Below are 24,325 nucleotides of genomic sequence, written 5' to 3' on the forward strand. Positions count from 1 at the left end.
ATCGAGCATACGTTGTTTATGTTTAACGCATCGAATGTTGTTTGGATGGAATCAAGAACGAACAGGTCAAACAAAACAAAAAACATCGAAAAATAAAATTTTTATTTAATGACAGTTTGTGTTTTTGTGCCACGACATAATTCATAATCAAAGTTAATCTGATTTCTTTCTTTGAAATATCAAAGTAAATTTTCAAATATAATGGCACAGATAAAAGGAGTTTTACCCGGTATAACCATACCATATGCATTGGGTTTAGGACGTAAATGGTAAATGATTTTGTTTTTTTTGATTTCGATTTGTTTTTCTAACATTTTTTTTCCGAAAAACCAATCACAAAAAGGATTCGATCAGGTGCAACATTCGGTGCTGCTGGTGTTTTGGCCGTTACATTCTTTTGCGATTGGAAAGATGTACTAATCTATGTTCCAGTTTTGAATCATAAATTCATCAAAGAAGAATAAATAATTGATAATTATGTAATTATGAATTGATTTTAGGAAATTATACTGTGTATGAAATAAACAATGAATGATTAAAACTAAACAACTCTACTTGTTTTTGATCATTTGACTGATAAAGTTACCATAGGAATCGGTTATCGTCGATGTTTTGAGTTGTTGTTTTTTCCTTTAAAAAAATAAACACTCATTTGATTGGGTGTTTATAATTTTCATGTTTTGTTTTTTCCGGATGAAATTCTTGATGAAAAAGAATGGAAATATTAAATCAACCAATTCGACAATCATCAAATCTAATTCTATTCCGTCATGATGGTAAAACATATGAAAAATTTAAAATTCTAGGCCAAGGTAAAATTTCAATGTTTTCGATGTTTTTGAGCTGTTTCCAATTGACAAATGAAAAAATTGTTTTCGTTAAAAAAAGGATCATTTGGCCATGTTTTTCTTTGCCGTAAACATTGTGAAAATGAATGTCAATATGTTGCATTAAAAATACTTGATGTTGATCAATTTGAAGCAAAACAAATTGATTCAACTATAAATGAAATCCGTATATTATCGATATTGAATCATAAAAATATTATTAAATATTATGGTAGTTTTGTTTGGCGTGATAAATTCTATATTGAAATGGAATATGCTGATGCTGGAACATTAAATTCATTTCTAAATTCATTAAATTGTTCATTACGTGAATTTGAAATTCTAGCATTATTCTTACAGATTGTAACCGCTGTACAATATTTACATCATAATAATGTTATTCATCGTGATATAAAAACGAAAAATATTTTCCTTAATAAACAAGGTTTTATTAAACTTGGTGATTTTGGTATATCGAAAATTTTGGATAAAAATAAAGATGCCCGGTCGTTTGTCGGTACACCACTTTATCTTTGTCCAGAGATTGTAAGTTTGTTGATATCTGTTGTCTGTTGTCTGTTTGTGTTTCATCGATGTTTGTTTGTTCGATCAAAATATAGCGTTCGGGAAAAGCCTACAATAAACCGGCAGATATTTGGTCATTAGGATGTGTACTATTTGAAATGACATTTACATCCGTAAATAACCGTATACCATTCGACGATGATGATGATGATGATAATGATAATGATGGTGTGATTGCTCGATTAATGTCAAAAATTATCAAAGTAACCAAAAATAATCGTTTTGAATTCGATAATAATCGATATAATCAAATGATTTTTCCTAGGGCCAACAACATCATCTATCGCTGAATGGACAATATTCAAAAACGCTTGAAAAATTTATCAATAATTTATTGGAACATAATCCACGTAAACGACCAACAGCCGAATATCTGGTTCAAAAAGTTACATTAATGATGAATGAAATGTCGGCAAAAAATCTTAATAATCTAAGTTGTTATTCAATGCCAAATATTCGAATGGATCAACAATCAAATCTATCAACATATTTACATCAAAATAATCGAAATTCATTTCGGCAGAATTTCATCAATTATTGTTCATATGTTTGTCGATTAGATCTTTCACAATTAGATTTGAATGTTGAATTAATGAAAATTACTTGTTCACATTGTTCATCAATACGACAATTAGTTAAAAGTGATAATCATTTTTTGGCTTTATCGAATGATAATAAAGTTTATTCATGGGGTGATGGTCAGAATGGTGAACTTGGCCAAGGTCATGATATAATATCGTTGAAGAATGCAAAACAAATAAAATTATTGAATAGTTATTCGATTCAGAAAATTGGTTGTGGACAAGGATTCAGTGTTTTTGTTGATCGTAATGGTCTGGTTCTTACATGTGGAAATTATCGTAGCCAATGTTTAGGTAGTGATGACCAAACCAATAGATTTCGACCAACCATTGTAAATGAATTATTACAAATCAATATTGTTGATGTTGATTGTAGTGATGATCATGTTGTTGTTGTTAGTACGGATGGTCATGTTTATGGTTGGGGTTCGAATCAAAATGGAAAACTTGGTATTAATAGTGAAAAACAAACGGTTATTTTTCCTAACTTGCATACGATTAGATTGTCGAGTTAAAACAGTTGTTTGTGGTAAAAATGCAACAGCATTTATTGATCAATACGGATCAATTTGGCTTTGTGGTGATAATCAATTTAATCAATTGGCGCTAAATGATTTAGATTTTGGTCATTGTTTCCGTAAGAAACCAATAAAAATGGCAACAAAACCAATTCGATGTCAAGCTATTAAAGGACGAATTAAAGATGTTTGTTTGGGTGAAAAACATTCATTTTTCATTCTACATGATGATACTATTATTGCTGCTGGTGATAATTCTGATGGACAGCTAGGTCTTCATCACCGGAATCGAATCATAAAACCAATTCGAGTTTCGCCATTAAAACCAAAACAACAATTCAAAGTAAGTAACATTTTAGTTTTCAATCATTTTAGTTTATCAGCACAAAACTTTTTAACTGAAATTAAAAATCAAAAAGTCAATCAAAGTTGGATCATGTTTTACAGCAATTCTTACTGATGATTCATTATATTTTATTGGTGCTCGTACTATTCTACAATCATCATCATCATCATCATCATCACCGGAATTACAATCAACAATTTTAAATTTATCTGAAAATAATAATAATAATTTTATTATTGCCAATTCGAATCAATCCGTAATGGACGTATTAAAAATTTATGGCCCAGATTATTCGATAATTAAAATATCCAAACCGAAAATAATTGTTCGTACAATTAATGATCTATTACGAATCGATTGTAATCATCATATTGTTTTATTTGCACAATCCATACTAAATGTTTATCAAACAAAAACATTACCTGAACATTCAATACGATTGAATGATATTTATTGTCATAATGATGTCCTATATGTTTTGATTGATTCGATACAAACACAAGATACACCACCAATGGTTTCCGATGAATTATTCATTCAACAACAACAACAACAACAATCATCCTGTTTACAGCCATCACAACTTTCAAATTATTTTTTATTTATGAAAAATGATTATGAAAGTGAATTGGTAAGTACATTTTCTGTTTGTTTAAAATAAATTTAAAATGATGTTTTTGGCTGATTTGTTTGAAATGGTAGGATTATGCCTGGCTTGATGATTTAGGAAAGTAGCTTAGCTTAGCTGTGCTTAGCAGCCAGCAATTTGCATAATACAAGAACCAACTTGTAATAATTGTAAAAATTCATCACCACCATCCAATAAACGTTTATCGATAATACCGATTTGCCAACAAATTTTGGATTTTTGTCCATCATTTAATAAACATTCATCAGCAATGGCTAACCATTCTTGTAATTGACAAAGAAATTGTGTAGCTGAATAACCTGAATGAATAATTTTTGTAGTTTCGTTCAATAATTGTGAATATGATTTACTATTACGACAAATATTGAAAAAATGTTCAATACATTTCATTGGTACTTGACCGGCAATTTCACATATATCATCCGGACTAATTTCATTACAATCATCACCTTCACTAATCAATGATAATGTTTGTATTAAAGTAATAGCTTTACGAAGATCACCATCCGATATTTTGATCAATATATCTAATGTTTCATCATTAATTTTGAAACCTTCTTGGCTACCGATTTTCAATAATGTTGTTTTGATAAGATCAATTTTTAACGGTTTAAATCGATAAACAGTACAACGTGATATAATTGGATCGATTATTTTCGAAACATAATTACAAATTAAACAAAAACGTGTTGTTTTCGAATATTTTTCCATAATTCGACGTAAAGCTGATTGTGCTTCTTTGGTCATTGAATCACATTCATCCAATACGATAATTTTAATGGCAGCCAATTTTTGATTATTATTGGTGGATATTGTTCGTTGTGCAAATGATTTTACTTTATCACGAATCACTTGAATACCACGTTCATCCGATGCATTCAATTCGAGTACACGATTTTTATATTGTTCAACGCCGAATAATTGTTTAGCCAATGCAATAATCGTAGATGTTTTACCGGTACCCGGTGGACCATAGAATAAAAAATTCGGTAAATTACATGCATTCGATGTTATTATATTTTGTAATGAATTTATAATTTCTGTTTGATAAACAATATCATCCAATTTGGATGGTCGATATTTTTCGACCCATGTTTTGAATTTATTTACAGCCGTAGTAGTAGTCGGCGGTTGTGAATCAATTTCCATTTTTGATTTTGATTAAAATTTCTTTGAGAAAAAAATAAAAAAAAACAAAAATTTGATAATTGGCGGCAAACAAAACTTGCTCGAAATAATCAATGTGCCATCATATCTCTCTTTCGATCTCATAGATGTCGCAACTTGCAAAATAATTCAAAAATTATATAGCGGCTTTTTTTTCCTTCATTCATTTCGGCTGTTCCATTTGGTTATAAGGTTCGATTTCGAACGAAACTCACACGGTATCATTTTATTATTCGGGTCGTATCTACGGGTAACCAAAAGAAAAACAAAACAAAGACAAACGAATTTTTGGGTTCCAAAAAATTTTTTTGAACATTTTTTTGAAATTTCTGTTTTTTTCTTTTATTATTGATCCTGGATCATGAACTCCTATCAGAATAAGGTAAATAAACTTTCTTTTGTTTGTTTGAAAGAAAAATGAAAAACTAAAAACTGAAATTCATTTAGAATGTCATCTTTAAACGAATACAAGCCGATTTAAAAAATAAATGTCTAATTGTTTATTATGATTCAATTTCGGAACAAAAACAACAAATATTTACAAATTGTAAACAAATGTAAGATTTCTAATTGAAAAGGTGGCATTTTTCTAATTGAAATTTTTTTTTCGATTTTAGCATCAAAATCAATAAACCAGCAAATAAAAATTTAAATATTGAAAAAATTGCTCGAAAAATTCTAAGAAAAAGTCATGTGATACCTTATATTCATTATTATGAATTGGTTGGTCAACTGATTGAATTGGATAGAAAATGTTCAATAACACCCGCATCATATGATTCACTTCCATTATCAACATATAATTTTCTTAGTTTTAATCTTACTTCGGATGTTATTGAACATTTGGATACAATAATTCCAGCATCAATTATATCGATAAAAGATTTGGATAGTTATATTGAATTTTTATATGAAGAACTTGATGATAAAATTAAAGGTGCCTATCTTATATTGAAATCATTATCACAGGTTGATTGTATGATTGAAAATCTTTGTAAAAATGATACATTATTATGTGCATTAAGTCGAGTATTTCGTGAAGATGGAAAAAAATCTCTTGAACTTTCAATTTGTATTGCCTGTATATTTGGTCATTTTAGTAAATATTCGGATTTTCATTTTGCCATTACAAATGTAAGTTTTTTTTGGATTTTAAAATGAAATTGATTAATCTTCTTTATCGATTATTTTAGTATAAAGTTGGTTCAACATGTTTGGAATTGATTTATTATGAAATGCTTCGACAAGAATCATGGTTAAAAGAATTGATGAAAACTCGTGAAAATCTTGACAATCATAATGATAATGATGATGGTGATAAGGATGATGAACGTAATGATTATGAACGTCTTTCGTATTCACATCAATCATTGATTAATAAGCAAAATATTTTTTTCCGTTATTCATTATACATATTGTTAAACATCAGTGAAGATATAAAATTAGAATATAAAATTCATCAAAAAGGTATTGTTTCAATATTGGGAAAATTACTTGAACGTAATAATCAAGAATTGCTTTTGATTGTAATATTATTTTTGAAAAAATTATCCGTTTTCATTGAGGATAAAATTCAAATCAAAGAATTATCCATTTATAAAAATTTAACACCATTATTGTATTTGGATAATGAATTACTTATTATCAATACTTTAAAATTATTATATAATTTAATGATTGATAGAGATATTCGTTTATATTTAGTTCGTTCGGGTATTGTACCAAAATTAATATCATTTTTTCTTAAAGATCATTATACATCTGTTATTGTTTCAATATTTTATTTGATTAGTTGTGAAACAAAATTCATACCAATATTCAAACAAAATGAACAAATGATTGATTTGTTAATGGAAAAAATATTCATCAATATTGATTATAAACCAATTATCATTCGATTATTAACAAATTTGGCTATAAATGAAGATTTAGCATCAATGATGGTGATAAATAATAAGAATAAAAATCGTTTTCATGAATTAATCAATTCAGCAATTGTTGATAATAATATTCATCTTTATCAATTATGTCGTAATATTACTTGTCATCGGAATGATAATATAAAATTTGATTCAACAACAATAAACAGTTTATTCGAAATGATAAAACAATCGAATAATAATATGTTACTGGAAATACAGATTGAATGTTTGGCTATTTTAACTAATCTTGCTCCCGTTATCGACATTGGTCATTGGATACGTTTATTGGAAAAATATTCATTTATTGATTTTATTAAAAATTATCGTATTACAGATAAAAAAACAAAACAATCTGAATTTTTAAGTTATTTATTGAATATGGTGGCCAAAGCTATTATTACATCATCACCATCATCTAATAACGATACAGAATTGGTCAATTATCTTATCGATCATCAGTGGATTGATCATCTATTAAATATAATAAATTTAAATCAAGAAAATGATCAAATAATTTCGAATGCTATTTATTGTCTTTATGTACTAATCAAACAAATCGATGATGATCAAAAAATAATGGAATTATGTCAAAATAATAAACTAACTGATTATCTTATTGAATTAATGTATGATAAAAATTATCGTATAAAAACATTATGTAATTTTACATTGGATTTATTGGCCGATAATTGTGATAGTGAACAAGCCAATAATTTAGCCAAACGTATATGTTCGGAAAAATTTAATGCACATAATAATAAATGGTTAAGTATGGTACGTGCACAATCTAGCTCAAGCGAATCAAATAATCTATTGGAAGATATGTTCATTTATCCGGATCTTTTTCTTAAAATGGATGTCCTATGTGATGATGATTCGAATTCAGAAACGTTTTCGGATGAAAATGTCAATTGATCATTATCATCGAAAAAGAATTCGATAAGGTATTGTTTAAAGTGAAAATGTGTTTGTCAATGAAATAATCATTGGTTATGAACAAAACAAAACCAAACAAACAATACCTGGCTCTATTTATAGACATTCATATACTCTCTCCCTCTCTCTATATTGATCAATTTAATTGAATGAATCATAATCATAATAATAATTAAACAATCTTCAAATCTACGAATACAACGACCAACTAGTTTTTTTGTTTGTTTGTTTGAAATGATAAAATCTATGTCTCGTCCAATCAACCGATTCGAATGTATCGATCTAAATTCAAAAAACATTATTCGATCAATCGAACGTCATGATCGACGACAAACGAACAACAAGTTTTTTCTTCTTCTTCTGGTTTATTTCATAAGAAATAATATTTTTCATCATCATCATCACTAATCTCATCTTTATCATCATCATCATCAATATTTGATTTTTGTGCTGGTGAACATAATGTTGGCCTCGAATTTTTTACGTTCAAATAGCCATCAATGTTTAATCATTGTATTATTATTATTATTATTAATATCAATTCTAAATATTCCTCAACATCAAATTGAATGTTCTGTATTTAAATTAGTGCGGAAAAAGAAATTTCTTGAAGGTTTTCTTGTCGGTTTTCTTATCGGTAGTGAATATGGTAATCAAAAAGCTGGTTCAAGACCACCACCACCACCTCCACCGCCACCTCAACCACATCCTTTACCATCATTAGGTTCATCATCAATTTAGTAAGTAGAAATTATTATAAATTGATTAAAATCTAATCAAATTTTTCCCCTTTTAAAAGTGGTGGATATGGTTCATCACCGGATTTTGGTCATTCAGGTCTTGAATATCGTTCATTAATCAAATCGAAAAAATATGATCGTAATAATTGGCAACGAATGCGTGGTAGACAACCACGTCGTCATCGACAACAACAACAACAACGACGTTTACGAAAAACAAAACGAATAAAGAAAAAAATATCAAAATTACCATTTTATATGAAATGGTTAACGACGGCACCCATACCATACCATTAACACCCATACCATCAATCAGCATATGATCATTATAAATGGTAACAGTAGTGAATGCTTCATTATCAGGTGGTGTTTCAATAATACCATGTAAAACAATATAATGAATATTATTATCATATGTATAACCACTATTATGTGCATGACCATTAAAATAAGCAATAACTGAATTATGTTGATTAAAACAATCAATAACTTGATCATAATTCCATAGTATTGAATCCCAACCACATGATTTTGGATGTAAACCAACATGACCAAATACAATGACCATTTCATTTAATAAATCGGATTCGATTAGTTCATTATCTAACCATTGTAATTGTTCAAAACTTAATCCACCATTTGATGATTGAAATCGTTTATCCATATCATTTTTAAGATTTTTATCACTATCCCAAACATTTAAATCATCACAATGATGATATGATCGTAATATATTTGCTGCTATTTGATATTTTGGATGATTTCGATCATATCCTAATACTGATATATCATATGTATCTAATGATATAAATTTAATACCAGGCCGAGGTTTAAATCGATAAAATAATGTTTTCGAATCGTTCATTTCTTTTGGATGTAAAATATTTAAATTTTCATGTACATTATGATGGAAAAGATATTTATCGAATAAATGACAAAGTTCTGTACGATTAAAATTATAAAGTTCATGATTACCGACCGTATGAAATGTAGGCATTTTTGTATTATCCAAAAAACAATTCAATGTACGATCAATAGCTGAATGGCTACATTTTGATTTACTTAAGGCATCGATAATATCACCTAATTGAAGAATAAAACTAATAGGACAATGATCATTAACATTATCATCATTATTATCATTATTATCATCATCATTCGAACGTCCAAACGATTCCCAATATTCGAATGCTTTTCTTACTTGTTTCAATGAATTACGATAGAATCTTGTTTTAGTTGGATTATACCAAGCTTGTTTATCATCATTATCAGCATATTGTACATCGGCAATAACACCAAATCGTAATAATGGTTTTTTTGTTTCATTATTATCGATTGATTTCATTATTCTAGAAAAACAAATAATTCGATTAAAATTATAACGAATAAATCGAATGATTGATCGAAACAAATATTTTAAACGATGATTAAAATTATTCAGGGTTTTCTATTTATTGATCTTTGATGAAGATAAGTCAATATTGATGACTTTCAAAAAAAAACGGGAGAATATCGTTGAAATAATCGTCAGGCAATAGCATAAGCATACATGATTGAAAATAGAATCGTTGCCTTTTTTTTAACGATACAATTGATAATGAATAATAATTTCGACATTGTTTTTTAATTCGACAGAAAAAAACAAATCATAAAAAATTAAATTCAATAATAATGATGAAAAAACAAACAATGTTCGAAGCAATTTATAAGTTCGAGCGAAATGAATTATAATTAAATTATGAAGAAATGATTTTTTAGTAAGTGTTCATATTTGAAGTGTGCTCATTCCGAAGTTCATACGGAAAAAAATACAGAAAAATCGAAAGAGAAGTGTACTAAAAAAAATACTGGAAATGATGATGAGAAGGCAAATATTGTTTATGAAATGATGATGATATCACAATTCAATTCAAAGTCATCATTTTTTTTAGTTACTTTGTCGAATGATGCTTCGTCGAATGATGTTGCAGCAACAGCAATGAAATTCAGTTTGATTCATTTCAATTCAATTCAATACATTCTTGTCTTGGCCGTATGAATTGAATCATGTCATGTTGAAAATGTCATGTTAAATTCATTAGAATTCAACGATTGTCACCATCTAGTGGTGAAAAATATCAAAAAAAAAAAAAATAAAGTTTCATTTTTCATTTTTCATTTTTAGGTCCATATGTTTTATTTGATGATGGTGTTGATTTTGTAAAAAAGAAGCAAACGTTTATTATAATACAGATTTGACTGATAAATTGTTTGTTTGTTTGTTTTTTGATGATAATACACCACACATTCAATACATTCGAATCGAATTGAGTTTGTTGTACCCATATTGTTAATTTTCTTCTTAATTTTTTGGTTTTTTGAAATAAGAAAAATATATCGAAAATTTGAACACAATGTTGTTACGTAAAGCATTAACAAATAGCCATGGTGGTGCTTTGTTACCATCATTTATACGTGATGTTTTGACACCAACAACATCTGCTGTGGCCTATAATTGTCTATCCAAACGTTATATTAATCTACAAGAATATCAAAGTAAACAATTAATGGAAAAAAATGGATTACAAATACAAAAATTTCGTATAGTATCCGATATTGATCAAGTGAAAAATATTATTGATGATCCAACATTAAAAGCAAATGAATATGTAATCAAAGCACAAGTATTGGCCGGTGGTCGTGGTAAAGGTTATTTTAAAAATTCCGGTTTTAAAGGTGGTGTTAAATTGACTAAAAATAAAACCGAAATTGAATCAATTGTTAAAGCAATGCTTGATGATTATCTTATTACTGCACAAACAACAAAAGATGGTATTCTTGTTAAAAAAGTAATGATTGCTGAAGCTATTGATATTAAAAAAGAACTTTATTTGGCAATATTATTGGATCGTGCTAGTGGTGGACCAATTGTTGTTGCATCACCTGAAGGTGGTATGGATATTGAAAAAGTAGCCGAAACAAATCCAACAGCTGTTCATAAATTTCCAATTTCAATCAGTGAAAATTCAAAAGATTTAGAAAGACAATTAGCATTAAGAATTGCTGGCGAAGGTCTTGGATTAGATGGTAAACTTAAAGAAGATGCTGCAACTGAAATATCACATTTATATCGAATGTTTTTAAAATTGGATGCATTACAAATTGAAATCAATCCTTTAGGTATTACCACACAGAATCAGGTAATTTGTTTTGATGCTAAAATGAATTTCGATGAAAATGCAATGTTTCGTCATGAATGGATGAAACAAATTATGGAGGAAAATTCCTCGGAAGAAGATCCACGTGATCGATTAGCTCGTGAATCAAATCTGAATTTTGTACCAATGGATGGTAATATTGCTTGTTTGGTTAATGGAGCCGGTTTAGCAATGGCTACAATGGATATTATACATCGTTATGGTGGTAGTCCGGCTAATTTTCTTGATGTTGGCGGTTCGGTTAATCAGGCTGGCGTTGAAAGTGCATTCAAATTAATTATGACCGATAAAAAAGTTAAAGCCGTTTTAGTCAATATATTTGGTGGTATTGTTAATTGTGAAACAATTGCTAAAGGATTAATTGCAGCTAAAAAGTCAAGTAACAGTACCATTAGTTGTACGATTAGAAGGTACAAATGCTGAACAGGCTATTAATCTAATTAATACCGTACCGGATATTATATCGGCTAAAAATTTAGATGATGCTGCACAAAAAGTTGTTGGATTTACTAAAACAACATGAAAAACAATTCATCATTATTAACCCTTAAATAAGTTAAGTTTTTCCTTTCTTTTTTTTGAAAAAAAACCGACCAAAATTGTGTAAATTGATTTCCTGATTAACTGGAAAATTGATTATTGATTTTTATTATTTTTGTTCAATGCCATCCATTGTTTTTCTTTCTTTTTTTTAATTTTCTTCGAAACAAAAAAACAATTTAACAAAATAAATGTTTTCCTCGTACAATCATTCTTTATCGATCTTTAATTTGGTTAAAGTCTTTTTCAAAGATTTCATCAATATTCGTTTGTTTGTTTGTACCAATCATCAATCATTAATGAAAGTGATCAAAGAATAACACCATCCATCAACCATGATTAAAGGTTATTTATTTATCATTATTATCTTTGCATTGATGATTCGATTTGATGATCGAATACCATTTCTTGAAACCGAATGGTTTCAATCATATTGGACTATTTCGATACCAATTGCCTTTATTTACGTTTTTTTGATTGTTTGGCTGCCGAACAGAATACAAAAACCCATGAAATGTACCAAATATCTACAGTTATGGAATTTTACATTAACAATTTTTTCCATATCGGCCACCTATCGTTTGGGTTGGAATTTTTTCGATAAAATTTATCAACATGGATTTCGAGCTACTTATTGTGATCGTGATTATCATCATGATCGTCGAGTTTATTATTGGTATTTTTTGTTTGTAAGCTCAAAAGTATTCGAAATGGGTGATACAATGTTTTTATTGGCCAGCCAAAAACATGTAAGATTTATACATTGGTTTCATCATGTATTAACAATGATTTATTCATGGTATATTGCTGTTTATCTGCCGGCAATTGGACGATGGATGAGCACAATGAATGTAACCATTCATTCATTAATGTATGGTTATTATTTCATACGAAGTTGTCGAATACGTCTGCCTAGTTTTATTGCCATCACTGTAACCATTTTACAAACATCACAAATGTTTATCGGTTTAATTATCAATTTATTAGCATTATATGAAAAATTGATTCGATCAGATGACCATTGTTCAAATGGTGGTTATACTATTGAATCAGGTCTTATCATGTATATTATCTATGTTTTTCTATTTATACGTTTATTTCGAAAAGAAATGAAAAGATATTCATTAAAATGTAATAATAAACCTAGAACATAATTTGTTCTGAAAATTGTAAATTTTAAAATTGAATTTCTGGAAATTTTTCTGATGAAAAAAATAAACAATTTTGTTGTTGCTGGAAACTTTCTCATCAAATGAAATGTGTACGTATTCTTTTTCGATGATCGTTCACTTTTATTTATCTTAAATTTTTGAACAAAAAAAAATGGATCAAACAAAATGTTTTCAACAAATTGTCCATACGATTGGCAATCATTCAAATTCTATCGTATGCAATGGACTAAGAAATGAAGATAAAAGTCGACAAATTTCATGGAAACTTCGTGAACTAGTTGCATCGATTACCTGTATGAAAGATTATCTATTGGCCAATCAAAAAGATTATGTTAACATTTAGTAAGTTAAAATCTATGTCTTGTTTACTTTTGATTCATCAATCTTTTTCTTAGCAATTCAATACTATATTTATCATCAAAAATGACCGATGAAGAACGTGATCAAATTGATAAAGATGTTCATGATTTTGTTAAATTAGGAAATGATGTAATCAAAATATTACGTGTCGAATGTGAGTAATATAATAAAACAAATACTTTGTGTTGATGATAAATTTGATTGTCCTTTTTTTATCCAATGGTCAGTGAAATCAACAACTTCCAAACAACAATTCGAACATGAAATGAATGCAATCAATTTGGTCGAAATGTATCTGCAATCAATCAACGATTTACATAATAAGAATAAAGCATTACGTTTACGAAGAAATCTTTATATGCAAAAATTTTTTCGGCTCAATAAATCGAATGTCAACAGCAATAATAATAACACTGATGGTATTGATGGATCATCGACCGAAAATCAGGCCGCTAACAAAACAACAATCAAGTTGAGAAAAAATCAAAAATCATCCGAAACAAACAATAATACTTTGAAATCTTCTGAGAATCTGAATTCGAAAACATCATTTTATAATGATTATCATAATGAACAATTATTATCATCGAATAATGAATCAATGAATAATTGTCGTTTAGCACCCGAAGAACAAAAACAATTTCAACTTGAAAGTAAACAAATTTATGATCAAATGAATTCAATGAATGAAGAAGTAATAACAATAACAAAAAAATTAGCCGAAATATCTAAATTACAAGAATTATTTTCAGAAAATGTTATCAAACAAGAATGTGATTTAAATAATTTAAATCTTTCAACGATAACATCGAATGAATCAATACGTGAAGGTAATGAACAATTACGTGAAGCAATGCGTAAAAATGCTGGATTTCGTGTTTGGATATTATTTTTTATCACAACACTTGCATTTGTTGTTTTATTTTTGGATTGGTATAATCCTTGATTATAATGAAAATAAAATTTAAAATTTTTTATTCTTTTTAATGACTATTTTGAATGTTTTGTTGCACATTTGTGTGGAAATGGTTGGTTTGTGACCACATGAGAATTTTTGTTTGATTTTGTTTGGGTTTTTTTCAATCAAATCTATTGATTTTTTTTTGGATAATAATGTTCCAGATAATCGAATTAACCAAACGAATTTGTATACCATGTAAATATTTTAGTCCACATGTTGATATGCATGATTTGTTGTTATTATTATTGAATCGATGTATGTACAACAAAGTAATCTATAATGCTGGCCTGTTTATTATTGTAACATCAATAAAAGGTTATGAAATACTTTCGGCCATAATGAACAAATCAGATTTATTTGTTAATTGTCGTTTTCAATGTATGGTATTTAATTTGATCGAAGGTGAAACAATGATCGGTAAAATTCAGGAATGTACACCACAAGGTGTAACATTAAGTTTAAATTTTTATAAATCATTAGCTATCGATGCTAATTATTTACCTAATCCATCAAAATTTGAACATAATGGTCGCCGTTGGGTATGGATCAAAAAAATTGGTATCGATGAACATTATTTCAGTATCAATTCAAAAGAAGATGCAAGATTTAAAATATTAAAAACACGATTTAATCGATTCAATTTACTTAATCAACAACGAGTCATTGAACCAATGATTACAATGGCTACATTTAAACAGGATTTATTAGGACCTATCGATTGGTGGAATTAAATTTGTTTACTCATTTTGTTATTTGTATTTTTTAAAAAATTAAATGTAAAATAAAATTTCATTTGAAAAAAATCCTTTTAAATTGGAATCTGAAAGCCGAATTGCGTTTGCGCTGTGAATCTATTTTCACAACAAAATCATTGTTGAATCAAAATAGTTTTGCATATGATTTGAGTTTGGCGCGTTTTGGATTCGAATTGTTTTGCAGGATTTTATTCTATTTTTTAAATAAAATTTAATAAAAAAATGGAAAATTATCTACATTGTGATCCACAATTAAATATTAAATTTTGTTCAATGTTTCGTTTGATGGAACAATGTTCCATAAATCGTTTAACATTGGAAACATTTGCCCAACAACTATCAAATACATTTCACTATGTTCGTTCTGATTATTTTCGACGATTAATAATACAAAATGATCGTGAATATTGTTGTTCGATAAAAAAACAAAAACAAACTTGGGTATTTTTTAGATTTGTACGAATTCCTTATATCGATCAAGTGAATCAAGATCGACATTTACTACCGTTGTTTATGTTTATTAGAAAAAATTTCAATCATAATACGTTCAGCCACATTAGAAGATTGTAATTTTGAATTCAATGTTAATATTGATTTTTTTCAACAATATTGTCATCCAATCATTGATTGTCTCAATTTTCTCAAAAGATTTTTTATGATGATCATCCACGATGATGTTCATGATTCGAATCCAGAAAATAGTAAATGTTTTTTCATATTGAAAGAAATGCGAAAACTTTTACTATTTATTGGTCGATTATCACAATTTGAAACAAAATTTCAAGAATTTAGTTTTCATCGTAAATCCGACGCGGATGGTTGTTTTTATCATCATTTTCATTTAACATTACAAATATGGTTAACATATTTGGAAATGTTATTCGCTTTAAAACGTCAATCAAATAAATTTTATCATCGATTATTTTCCGAATTTAATCTATTGTTGAACAATGATCAAGCTAATGATGATTTATTCATACAATGTTTACGATTATTTTTATATGATATTCTATGTTTTAGTTTGGAAAGATTTCAACAAAATATTCAAAATGATAATGATTATTCTTGCTATATACAACCGGATTCAACATTTACTCCATTTATTTGTACATGTTTTCAAGAAACGATTTTATTGTTAAAATTTATGTTGAATAATAATAATAACAGCAATGATGATCAATTTCAATCAATATTTTTCAATGTTTTGGCTTATTTTGATTCGAAAAATCAAGATAAAATAATTGTAACCGATCGTAATGAAATACAAATCGATCATTTTCGATCAATTTCATTGGCAAAATATTTTGTAAAAGAATTTAATCAATATAGTCTTTGGTTATGGTCAAATATGGTGCCATTATTAGCTATCGATTTGAATCTCACTTATAAAGAAATTCGATTCGATTTACCGGCAAATATTCTGAAAATTTATCGAACAATTTTACGTGAAATTGATTGTCAATATCCATCGATTAAATCGACGAATTTATTGGGTAAATGTCGCCTGATTCCTTCATTAATTATTTGTGCAATACGTTATGGTTGTTTTATTTCGGATCCATCAATCGATTTAGTCATTTTATTTATGGATTTTTTTCTTAAAAGATATAATTATAAATTTTCATTACAATCAAATGTAAATCTAATCGACAATGATATGATAATGACCATTAAAGATGGACAAAAATGGTCGGAAAAAATTCAGGAAATAATTGAATCACCGGAAGATATTTACCAGAATAATGATTGTTTTAAAATATTTTTATTTTATTTTCATCAACAAATGAAAAAAATTCAACAACAACAACAACAGCGAACAAATCGTATGAAAAATCAACAAATTGAACGAATAACGATGATGAATTATCAGAAAATTGTCAGTAAAATTGTTGTTACATTACAACCGAATTTCATACGATCAATACAACCAAATGGTTTCTATCGAATTGGTCAATTATATCTGATATTAATCGAATCATTACCAACGGAACGATGGCTAGAACATAATGATCGATTATTGAATCCAATCAGAGAATTATTGAAAGAAAAACGAACCATTGATTTTCAAGAAATTTTATTGAAATTCTACTTTGCTATATTACATCTGAAATCGGCTACTACTGTTGGTAATGAACAAAATCATAAAATTGTTTCAATTTTAAATCGTTATATGAATGGTATTTTATTGGAAAATATTCGATTAATTGATCCGAAAAAAGATTTCCTTAAAATTATTAATAATTATTTTAATGAATTGAATAATTTATTAACGAAATCTTTTCAACAATTTTTTCATTATTATTATGATGATCTGATCGGGAAAATTGAACTAATCAAAATGTATCAACAATTTTTATCATTCGAAACCGATCGATCCGATCGCTTGATAGTGATGGAATTTTTTAAAAAATTACTCAATATTTTTTATGATAAAATTATTGTTAAACGTCAACAACAACAAATTGATGAACATCAATCATCATCACCGACTGATAACATTGTAAACATTGATAATGATAATTTATCATCATCATCATTTGATAATATAATTCAATCGTTGATCGAATTATTGATTGAAATGATAAAATTGGAATTGATTGCTAGCCAAAATGATGATGATGATAAAGATGAAGAAGATGAACCGGATGAAATCGTTGCTTATATTACCTTGAAAATTACAATTATAAACATGATAATGATGTAAGTGCACAAAAAATATTTACTTTTTTTGAAAAAAATAACAATTTACGTCATCAGATTTTCCATATTAAATTAAAAAATAATTTCAAATTTAATCTTGATTGATGATCATTTTTCCCCTTTGATTTTTCTTCTAGGAATAACAACAACAACAACAGACAACATCAATGTTTAAATATTATTGATTTATTTCTATCGTTTCAAGGTCAAGATTCACAACATCACCATCATCATGGAAAATGTTCCAACACTATCGATATATTTCATCTAAATTATCTTTATCTTTTATTTAAGGATAATTATCTAAAGGATATATTTGAATCAATCGATAATCAGGATAATTTAGTCAAAAAAATTGTATCGATATGGTCAAAACTTTTAATCATTATCGATGATAATGATCAAAATGATTGTGATACAGATCAAAGAAAATATGAAAAATTATTAATAATTTCTCGTCGAATTTATCGTTGGTTTGAATCGGAATCTATTGTCCTATTAGATAATGGAATAATTTTCGAAAAATTTCTATCAATTTTATACGATCGTTTTGGATTGGTCACATCAAATTCCGAACGTATTAAACATATGAATAATGTTGATCAATATTTTCGTCCAATGATTATAAAATCACAACAAATTTTACTAACTATTAGTCGACGATATAATGCTATGACAAAAAATATTCATTTCATTAATCTACCACCAAAAGATGTACGATTATTAATACGAATATATCGATCGATAGCCGAATTAATATCACGATTATCACAACAAATATATATTGTTGGTAAATCAGATTGTCTTCTTGTTACCATATTGGAAAATATAATCATTCTGCCATCAAATTGTCAATTTTTATTACAAATAAAATCATTATGGCCATCATTATTTCGTCAATCATTTCCAATGATTTTTGAAGGTCTTGTACAATTAGATCCAAATGATCCATATCTAAATCGAAAAATTCGTCAATTAATTTTAATATATTTACCAATCTTCAGTCAATATCTTAACTATACAGCAATAAAAGTAAGTGTTTTTTATTTCTTCTTCTTTTTAATTAACTTGATTTTTTTTACCAATCAAAGACATTGATATCTAATCGTGGATCAAAAGTGTACGAAAATTGGCATCTGCAAATAATTTTGATTTTGAAATCAACATTTCTTCTGGTGCAACGTGAACAAACAATTACAAAAGATTTATATGAATATTTAAATCAATTTTGTCGATTGGATCATATATCACATAAAGATTTATTACGGTTATCAGAGCAAATATTTCGTACAAATATTACTGAATTTAAAATTGGTCAACATCAACAGCAAACAGACTATAGAATGGCATTGTTTCAAACAATCATATCATGTTTGATAGAAAGTTTTAAAAAATCAAGATCCAATATCGGTGATGATGGTAAAGAAGATCAAGAGGAAGTGAAAATTTTCATCGAACAAGTAATCAGTCCATTTATAAAGGCAAATGCACAAACACGTCCAGCAAAATTATTTGAAGTAATTAAATTTCTTTTACCAACAAAAGCAAACAGTCAATGTCCGATATTATTTCATGAATTTTGTTTAGAAATTAATCGTCAAATGGATTATTTTGAAAGAATATCATTGGGTGCTAATCAATTGATTTTACGGTAAAAATTGAATGAAACAATTTTTTTAATCAGTCAAATTGAATTTTCTTTTTCTTTTTTTTCTTTCATTATCATTCACAGAAATTTACTTCGAGAATTTCTATCCCATTATGAAAATAAAACCTAGAAAAATCTTGAAAATCGATGATAATTTATAAATGGAAATGTGTGTAGATAAAAATGGATGGTATCCAAGTTTTCTTTTCTTTTTTCTGGAATTTCGCAATACATAGCAAAAAATAAAAAAAAACGATCATCATCATCATCATCACGATCATAAAGTGTGTACACACTGTACATCAAATCAATAACAGAAGATAATTTTTTCTTTTCCGATTTTTTTTTCTCTACTACGTGATCCTATCAAATTACAAAAAAAAAAAATAATTCAAATATTTGAATCGATAAAGATAATGATGATGATAAATATTTTTTTTCTCTCTCGATCACATCAATGTTCATATTTGGATTTATAGAGAGAGAGAGACAGAGAGAGACAGAGAGAATATCATCATCATGATCAGTCGATATTTGAAATTTCTTCTTTTTTCTTCTTCTTTTCTTCTAAACGAAACTTGATGGATTTTGCCAGTCATATTGAATAATCTTATGTATTTTTCTGTTATTGTTGTTGTTGATGTTGATGTTTGTTAAAAAATTAGCCCGGCCACCAAGATGATGATGATGATTGATAATCATTGAATTTCAACATAAACATTTTATTAAATGGAAACTTTTTTTTTAAAATTGATTTTTGTTCACATTACTACTAGCTATTACAATTATTATTACATTTGAAAAAATTTATTTATGACGAATTTCGTTATAAAAATCAGATAGTTTTTTGTTTGAAGAAAATCATTTCATTTTCATTAACAAATCCATCACTAACTAAAAGATCAGAAAAAAAAACTTATTGAATAAATATTGAATCATGGTTTCCGATGAAATTAATAATAATCATATTGGTATGATGTTTTTGTTTTGTTGTTGAATTTGATTTGATTTGATATGATTATCGATTTTTTTTGTGTTTTGGTTAGGTAATGGAGATTCAATGATCAATGGCAATGGTAATGTTCAACAACAACAACGACAACGTGTTTGCATTATCGGTGCTGGTGCTGCTGGTCTTTGTGCTTTACGACATTTGAATATGCGACCAGATTGTTTTGAATTGACTGCATTCGAACAAGATGATAATATTGGTGGTACATGGAAATTTACTGAACATGTTGGTATGACACCGGATGGTCTACCGGTTCATAGTTCAATGTATAAAAATCTTCAGTAAGTTTTAGTTTTTTAATCCTAATGAGAAACAAACAAAAAAATCATTCATTAACTCCTTTTAGTACTAATCTTCCAATGGAAATTATGGGATATCCAGATTTTCCCGCCAAAACAAATCATTCATATGTTCATCATAGTGTTGTTATGAATTATCTTGTTCAATATGCTAAAACATTTGATCTTTATCGTTTTATACATGTAAGTCATTTTGTTTTTTCCTGTTGGATAAAAAAAATTAAATTTGATTTTAATTTTGATCAGTTTAATCATCGTATAATGTATATTTGTCGTGAAAATAATGAATGGTTAGTAACGGTAAAAGATGTTCGAAAACGACAAGAATTTCAACAAATTTTTGATATCATATTAATTTGTACTGGTCGTTATTCGGTACCACAATGGCCAAAATATGATACGATTAAAAATTTTAAAGGAAAAATGTTACACAGTCATGATTATCGTCAACCAGAAGATTATATTGGTGAACGTATTGCTGTTATTGGTGGTGGTCTTTCCGGTGTTGATATTTCACAGGAATGTTCACGAAAATGTAAAGAAGTTATATTTGTTAACAATGGACAGATGAGATTTCAAAATATGTATCCAAATGTTCAACAAGTTGATGTTAAAGTTGAAGAATTTACTGAAAATTCTATGTTAGCTCGTGATAAAGATGGAAATCTTATTGAATATCCTGTGGATACAATTATAATGGCAACTGGTTATGTTTATAATCTAAAATTTGTTGATCCAAATGTTGGAATCAAAATGAATCCCGATGGAACTATTGATGGTTTATATCGTCATCTGATTAATATTGAAAATCCATCCATGGCTTTATTTGCTGTTAGTAATCGTGTTTTACCATTACCATTATATCATCAACAGGTAATGTAATTTTGTAATTCAGGAGAAAAAATGACTCATTTTCTTTTTGAATATTATCATAAATATAGCTATTATATTTAATGAAAATATTGTTGGGTGAATACAAATTGCCATCGAAAAAAGCAATGATACTTGATAGTGAAGAAGATTATCGTCAACGTTTAGCACGTGGTTTACGACCAAAAGATCGTCATACATTAGAAGTGGAAATGATGGAAAAATATTTGGATAAATTGGCTGAAGAATCGAAAACAAAACCATTACGTAAAGTTATTATAAAATTACATCGTGATCTTTATTCAGTTCGTAAAATGGATATATCAAATTATAAACGTTTTGATTATCGTTTAATTTCGGATGATGAATATGTTGCAATTGATAAACATACTGATATGTTAGCATATACTGGCAGGCAAGGATTTCTTGATTGGTATTATAAAAATCATCCAATCGGTTTACAAATGAATGAAATTGAAACAGAAAAAACAACAAATGCTAATCATTCAACTGGTTTGGTTGAAAGTAATGGACATCCTTGATTTCTTTTTTATTTTTGAAAACTCAAATTCGTTTTTGTTTTGTTTTATTACAATTCTTTTCAAAATTTTCATTCATTTTTTTCACATTTACATTTTTAAAAAATAAACAAAAATGAATCTACGAAATGATTTTAATCAATTATTATTATTTAATCCTAAATCAATCAATCAATCAAGTGGTTCAAATGTATAATGTACACGACCATCACCAGGCAATTGTTTCGGTTTCATTGGATTAGCCGTATGTAGATCAAAATAATAATCAATCCATTGAATGATAGCAATTATAATGAATGGTGATAGAAAAATAGCAAACATAGTTCGACTAAACAAAAAAAAAGAATGAATATTAGATATAGAGAATCTTTAGTAAGTTGAAAGTAATAAACAAAAAACTTACGGTGGATAACGATGAACAACATTTGGATTTGTTCGTTCCGACATTAGAATATCATAATCACGATGTAACTGTGTGTAGATAAAAGAATAATTACTTCTGAATATTAGTAGATCAATCATTATTTAACAAACCGTTTCACCAAAATTTCTTCGACGATAATAATAATCATAATTTTCATATGGATCCATTACTTCATGTGAAACGGCCGGTAATTTTGGATAATCACCAAAACCTGATCCTTCTTCATAACAATCATAATCTTCAGGTATAAGATTATATTTACGTGCAGCTGCTTCACGTTCTTCAGGTGTTCGTGGATATGGACCCGGTTTAAAATCACGTACCCAACCACCTGCAAATCAATTTAATTATCTTTTTCGAAGAAAATCAAATCCAAACAAAAAAAAGCTTACATGATCGAACAGCAATAAATTGTGATTGTTGTTGTGTTAAACGAAACAATTTTGCTGCATTAAAACCATAACGAATCAGATTTGATCCGGTCATGATTATCGTCAAACAAAAATTCAAAGAATTTCAAGTTTTCTTGATCCAAATGATGATGAAAAAAAAGTGTTTAGGCTTTTTCCAACAACAAAACAAACATCTGACATTGATTTTTTCAATCTCAATAACATTGGACCATTCATTAACACGATAATCGCTGATTACTAATGCCATCTTTTGTCGAAAATATTTAAAATGGAAATATTTTTGAAAAAAATGGTCAATTTGGTTCTGGTAAAATTCTGGTTCTAGCACACACATGTGACTCATTATCAAATGAAAGAAAATTGTTCAGCTGCTGCTGCTTTGGCTGTTTTGTTCAATTGTTTCGATACGAATGATTAGACATTTGTTAAATCAATTTGTTCTAATTGAATGTCCATATGTAGCCCAGAACGAAACAAAACAACAAAAAAAATTGATTGTTACCATCATCATCATTTATAATAAGACAACCGAAATGACCATTGAGAGAATGAATGAAGCAGAAAAAAACAAATGACTTCTCTCTATATATTAATGAATTCAATGGAACAAAAAAAATGGAATTCATTGAATGAATGACCAAACGATAAGTTACAAATTAGATTTCTTTGGGTCATAAATTTTTTTTGACTGTTACAACAACATCTGTTTTAATGTTTATTACATTATCATAATAATAATAATAATAATGATGATGGTCATAAATTGTTTCCTTAAGTTAGTCTTTTTGTTTTTTCCTCTACATTTAATTTTATTTTATGGAAAATTTTATTTTTCTGATTTATAAATCATCAAACGAAATTAAAAGTGTACACCAAAGTGTTCATATTTTGGTCGAAATAGTTTTTTTGTCTATTTCGACCATTCGAATAGAAAGTAGACAGGAAATACATTCGAAACAACAACAAGAAGAATTTAAAACGAAAACAAAAACAAAATCAAGAAAAACAATTCCGTGAATCAAATCAAAATAAATGTGATTTCCCAATCGTACAATTTTAGGTTTCTTTACCAAAAATGTAATGAACATCATAAAACGAAACAAAAAAATAAAATAAAATAAAAATAAAAATAAAATTATAGACATTTGTTATATGTGTGTGTAA

The 24,325-nt window shown here is 27.6% G+C and overlaps 11 protein-coding genes and 1 pseudogene across 12 annotated transcripts; 9 read left to right on the forward strand and 3 right to left on the reverse strand.

The window, feature by feature from the left end:
• The first annotated feature begins 48 nt into the window (after positions 1-48).
• On the forward strand, positions 49-540 carry LOC142646413 (cytochrome b-c1 complex subunit 10-like). Its single transcript, XM_075825279.1, has 2 exons — positions 49-269; positions 344-540. The coding sequence occupies exons 1-2, from the start codon at positions 202-204 to the stop codon at positions 462-464; spliced, it is 189 nt and encodes a 62-aa protein (XP_075681394.1). The 5' UTR covers positions 49-201; the 3' UTR covers positions 465-540.
• A 21-nt stretch (positions 541-561) lies between these two features.
• niki (nimA-like kinase) lies at positions 562-4,706 on the forward strand. The gene is given in 7 exon segments (XM_027350431.2): positions 562-812; positions 889-1,373; positions 1,448-1,615; positions 1,678-2,499; positions 2,501-2,854; positions 2,931-3,488; positions 3,560-4,706. Coding segments are annotated over 7 exon segments (2,517 nt in total). The 5' UTR covers positions 562-715; the 3' UTR covers positions 3,593-4,706.
• Positions 3,425-4,765, reverse strand: LOC113799746 (replication factor C subunit 4). The gene has a single exon (XM_027350436.2). The coding sequence runs from the start codon at positions 4,653-4,655 to the stop codon at positions 3,609-3,611; it is 1,047 nt and encodes a 348-aa protein (XP_027206237.2). The 5' UTR covers positions 4,656-4,765; the 3' UTR covers positions 3,425-3,608.
• Positions 4,766-4,850: 85 nt separating this feature from the next.
• Positions 4,851-7,532, forward strand: Kap3 (kinesin associated protein 3). The gene is made up of 4 exons (XM_075825268.1): positions 4,851-5,055; positions 5,121-5,230; positions 5,291-5,807; positions 5,867-7,532. Exons 1-4 carry the CDS (start codon positions 5,035-5,037, stop codon positions 7,508-7,510), a joined length of 2,292 nt encoding a protein of 763 aa, XP_075681383.1. The 5' UTR covers positions 4,851-5,034; the 3' UTR covers positions 7,511-7,532.
• Positions 7,533-7,993: 461 nt separating this feature from the next.
• On the forward strand, positions 7,994-8,573 carry LOC113799748 (uncharacterized). The gene is made up of 2 exons (XM_027350438.2): positions 7,994-8,271; positions 8,331-8,573. Exons 1-2 carry the CDS (start codon positions 7,994-7,996, stop codon positions 8,566-8,568), a joined length of 516 nt encoding a protein of 171 aa, XP_027206239.2. The 3' UTR covers positions 8,569-8,573.
• LOC113799744 (manganese-dependent ADP-ribose/CDP-alcohol diphosphatase-like) lies at positions 8,082-10,021 on the reverse strand. 2 transcript variants are annotated; one of them, XM_027350435.2, is made up of 2 exons: positions 8,563-10,021; positions 8,082-8,370 (listed from the first exon to the last, which is right to left on the reverse strand). In XM_027350435.2, the coding sequence occupies exons 1-2, from the start codon at positions 9,614-9,616 to the stop codon at positions 8,324-8,326; spliced, it is 1,101 nt and encodes a 366-aa protein (XP_027206236.2). In that variant the 5' UTR covers positions 9,617-10,021; the 3' UTR covers positions 8,082-8,323. The 2 variants fall into 2 exon arrangements, with proteins under 2 accessions (XP_027206236.2, XP_075681388.1); XM_075825273.1 differs by having other exon boundaries at positions 8,558-10,021.
• Positions 10,022-10,456: 435 nt separating this feature from the next.
• Positions 10,457-12,216, forward strand: LOC113799743 (succinate--CoA ligase [GDP-forming] subunit beta, mitochondrial pseudogene; annotated as a pseudogene).
• A 113-nt stretch (positions 12,217-12,329) lies between these two features.
• Positions 12,330-13,177, forward strand: LOC113799747 (very long chain fatty acid elongase 6-like). The gene has a single exon (XM_027350437.2). The coding sequence runs from the start codon at positions 12,344-12,346 to the stop codon at positions 13,160-13,162; it is 819 nt and encodes a 272-aa protein (XP_027206238.2). The 5' UTR covers positions 12,330-12,343; the 3' UTR covers positions 13,163-13,177.
• Positions 13,178-13,245: 68 nt separating this feature from the next.
• On the forward strand, positions 13,246-15,304 carry Syx18 (syntaxin 18). Its single transcript, XM_027350433.2, has 4 exons — positions 13,246-13,522; positions 13,576-13,694; positions 13,768-14,412; positions 14,712-15,304. The coding sequence occupies exons 1-4, from the start codon at positions 13,332-13,334 to the stop codon at positions 15,230-15,232; spliced, it is 1,476 nt and encodes a 491-aa protein (XP_027206234.2). The 5' UTR covers positions 13,246-13,331; the 3' UTR covers positions 15,233-15,304.
• A 96-nt stretch (positions 15,305-15,400) lies between these two features.
• Positions 15,401-20,053, forward strand: LOC113799714 (uncharacterized). The gene is given in 5 exon segments (XM_075825265.1): positions 15,401-15,796; positions 15,798-17,956; positions 18,094-18,988; positions 19,048-19,607; positions 19,689-20,053. Coding segments are annotated over 5 exon segments (3,978 nt in total). The 5' UTR covers positions 15,401-15,478; the 3' UTR covers positions 19,735-20,053.
• A 136-nt stretch (positions 20,054-20,189) lies between these two features.
• On the forward strand, positions 20,190-22,453 carry LOC113799699 (senecionine N-oxygenase-like). Its single transcript, XM_027350385.2, has 5 exons — positions 20,190-20,575; positions 20,651-20,897; positions 20,963-21,098; positions 21,162-21,788; positions 21,857-22,453. The coding sequence occupies exons 1-5, from the start codon at positions 20,542-20,544 to the stop codon at positions 22,325-22,327; spliced, it is 1,515 nt and encodes a 504-aa protein (XP_027206186.2). The 5' UTR covers positions 20,190-20,541; the 3' UTR covers positions 22,328-22,453.
• Positions 22,441-23,352, reverse strand: ND-ASHI (NADH:ubiquinone oxidoreductase subunit ASHI). The gene is made up of 4 exons (XM_027350387.2): positions 23,141-23,352; positions 22,859-23,079; positions 22,728-22,795; positions 22,441-22,652 (listed from the first exon to the last, which is right to left on the reverse strand). The coding sequence occupies exons 1-4, from the start codon at positions 23,232-23,234 to the stop codon at positions 22,496-22,498; spliced, it is 540 nt and encodes a 179-aa protein (XP_027206188.1). The 5' UTR covers positions 23,235-23,352; the 3' UTR covers positions 22,441-22,495.
• Positions 23,353-24,325: the final 973 nt, after the last annotated feature.

This window comes from Dermatophagoides pteronyssinus, unplaced genomic scaffold (assembly GCF_027571235.1).
Source record: "Dermatophagoides pteronyssinus isolate colony J.1.1.1.1 unplaced genomic scaffold, Derpt_VIB-CSIC_2022.12 sq0003, whole genome shotgun sequence".
Classification (NCBI taxonomy): domain Eukaryota; kingdom Metazoa; phylum Arthropoda; class Arachnida; order Sarcoptiformes; family Pyroglyphidae; genus Dermatophagoides; species Dermatophagoides pteronyssinus.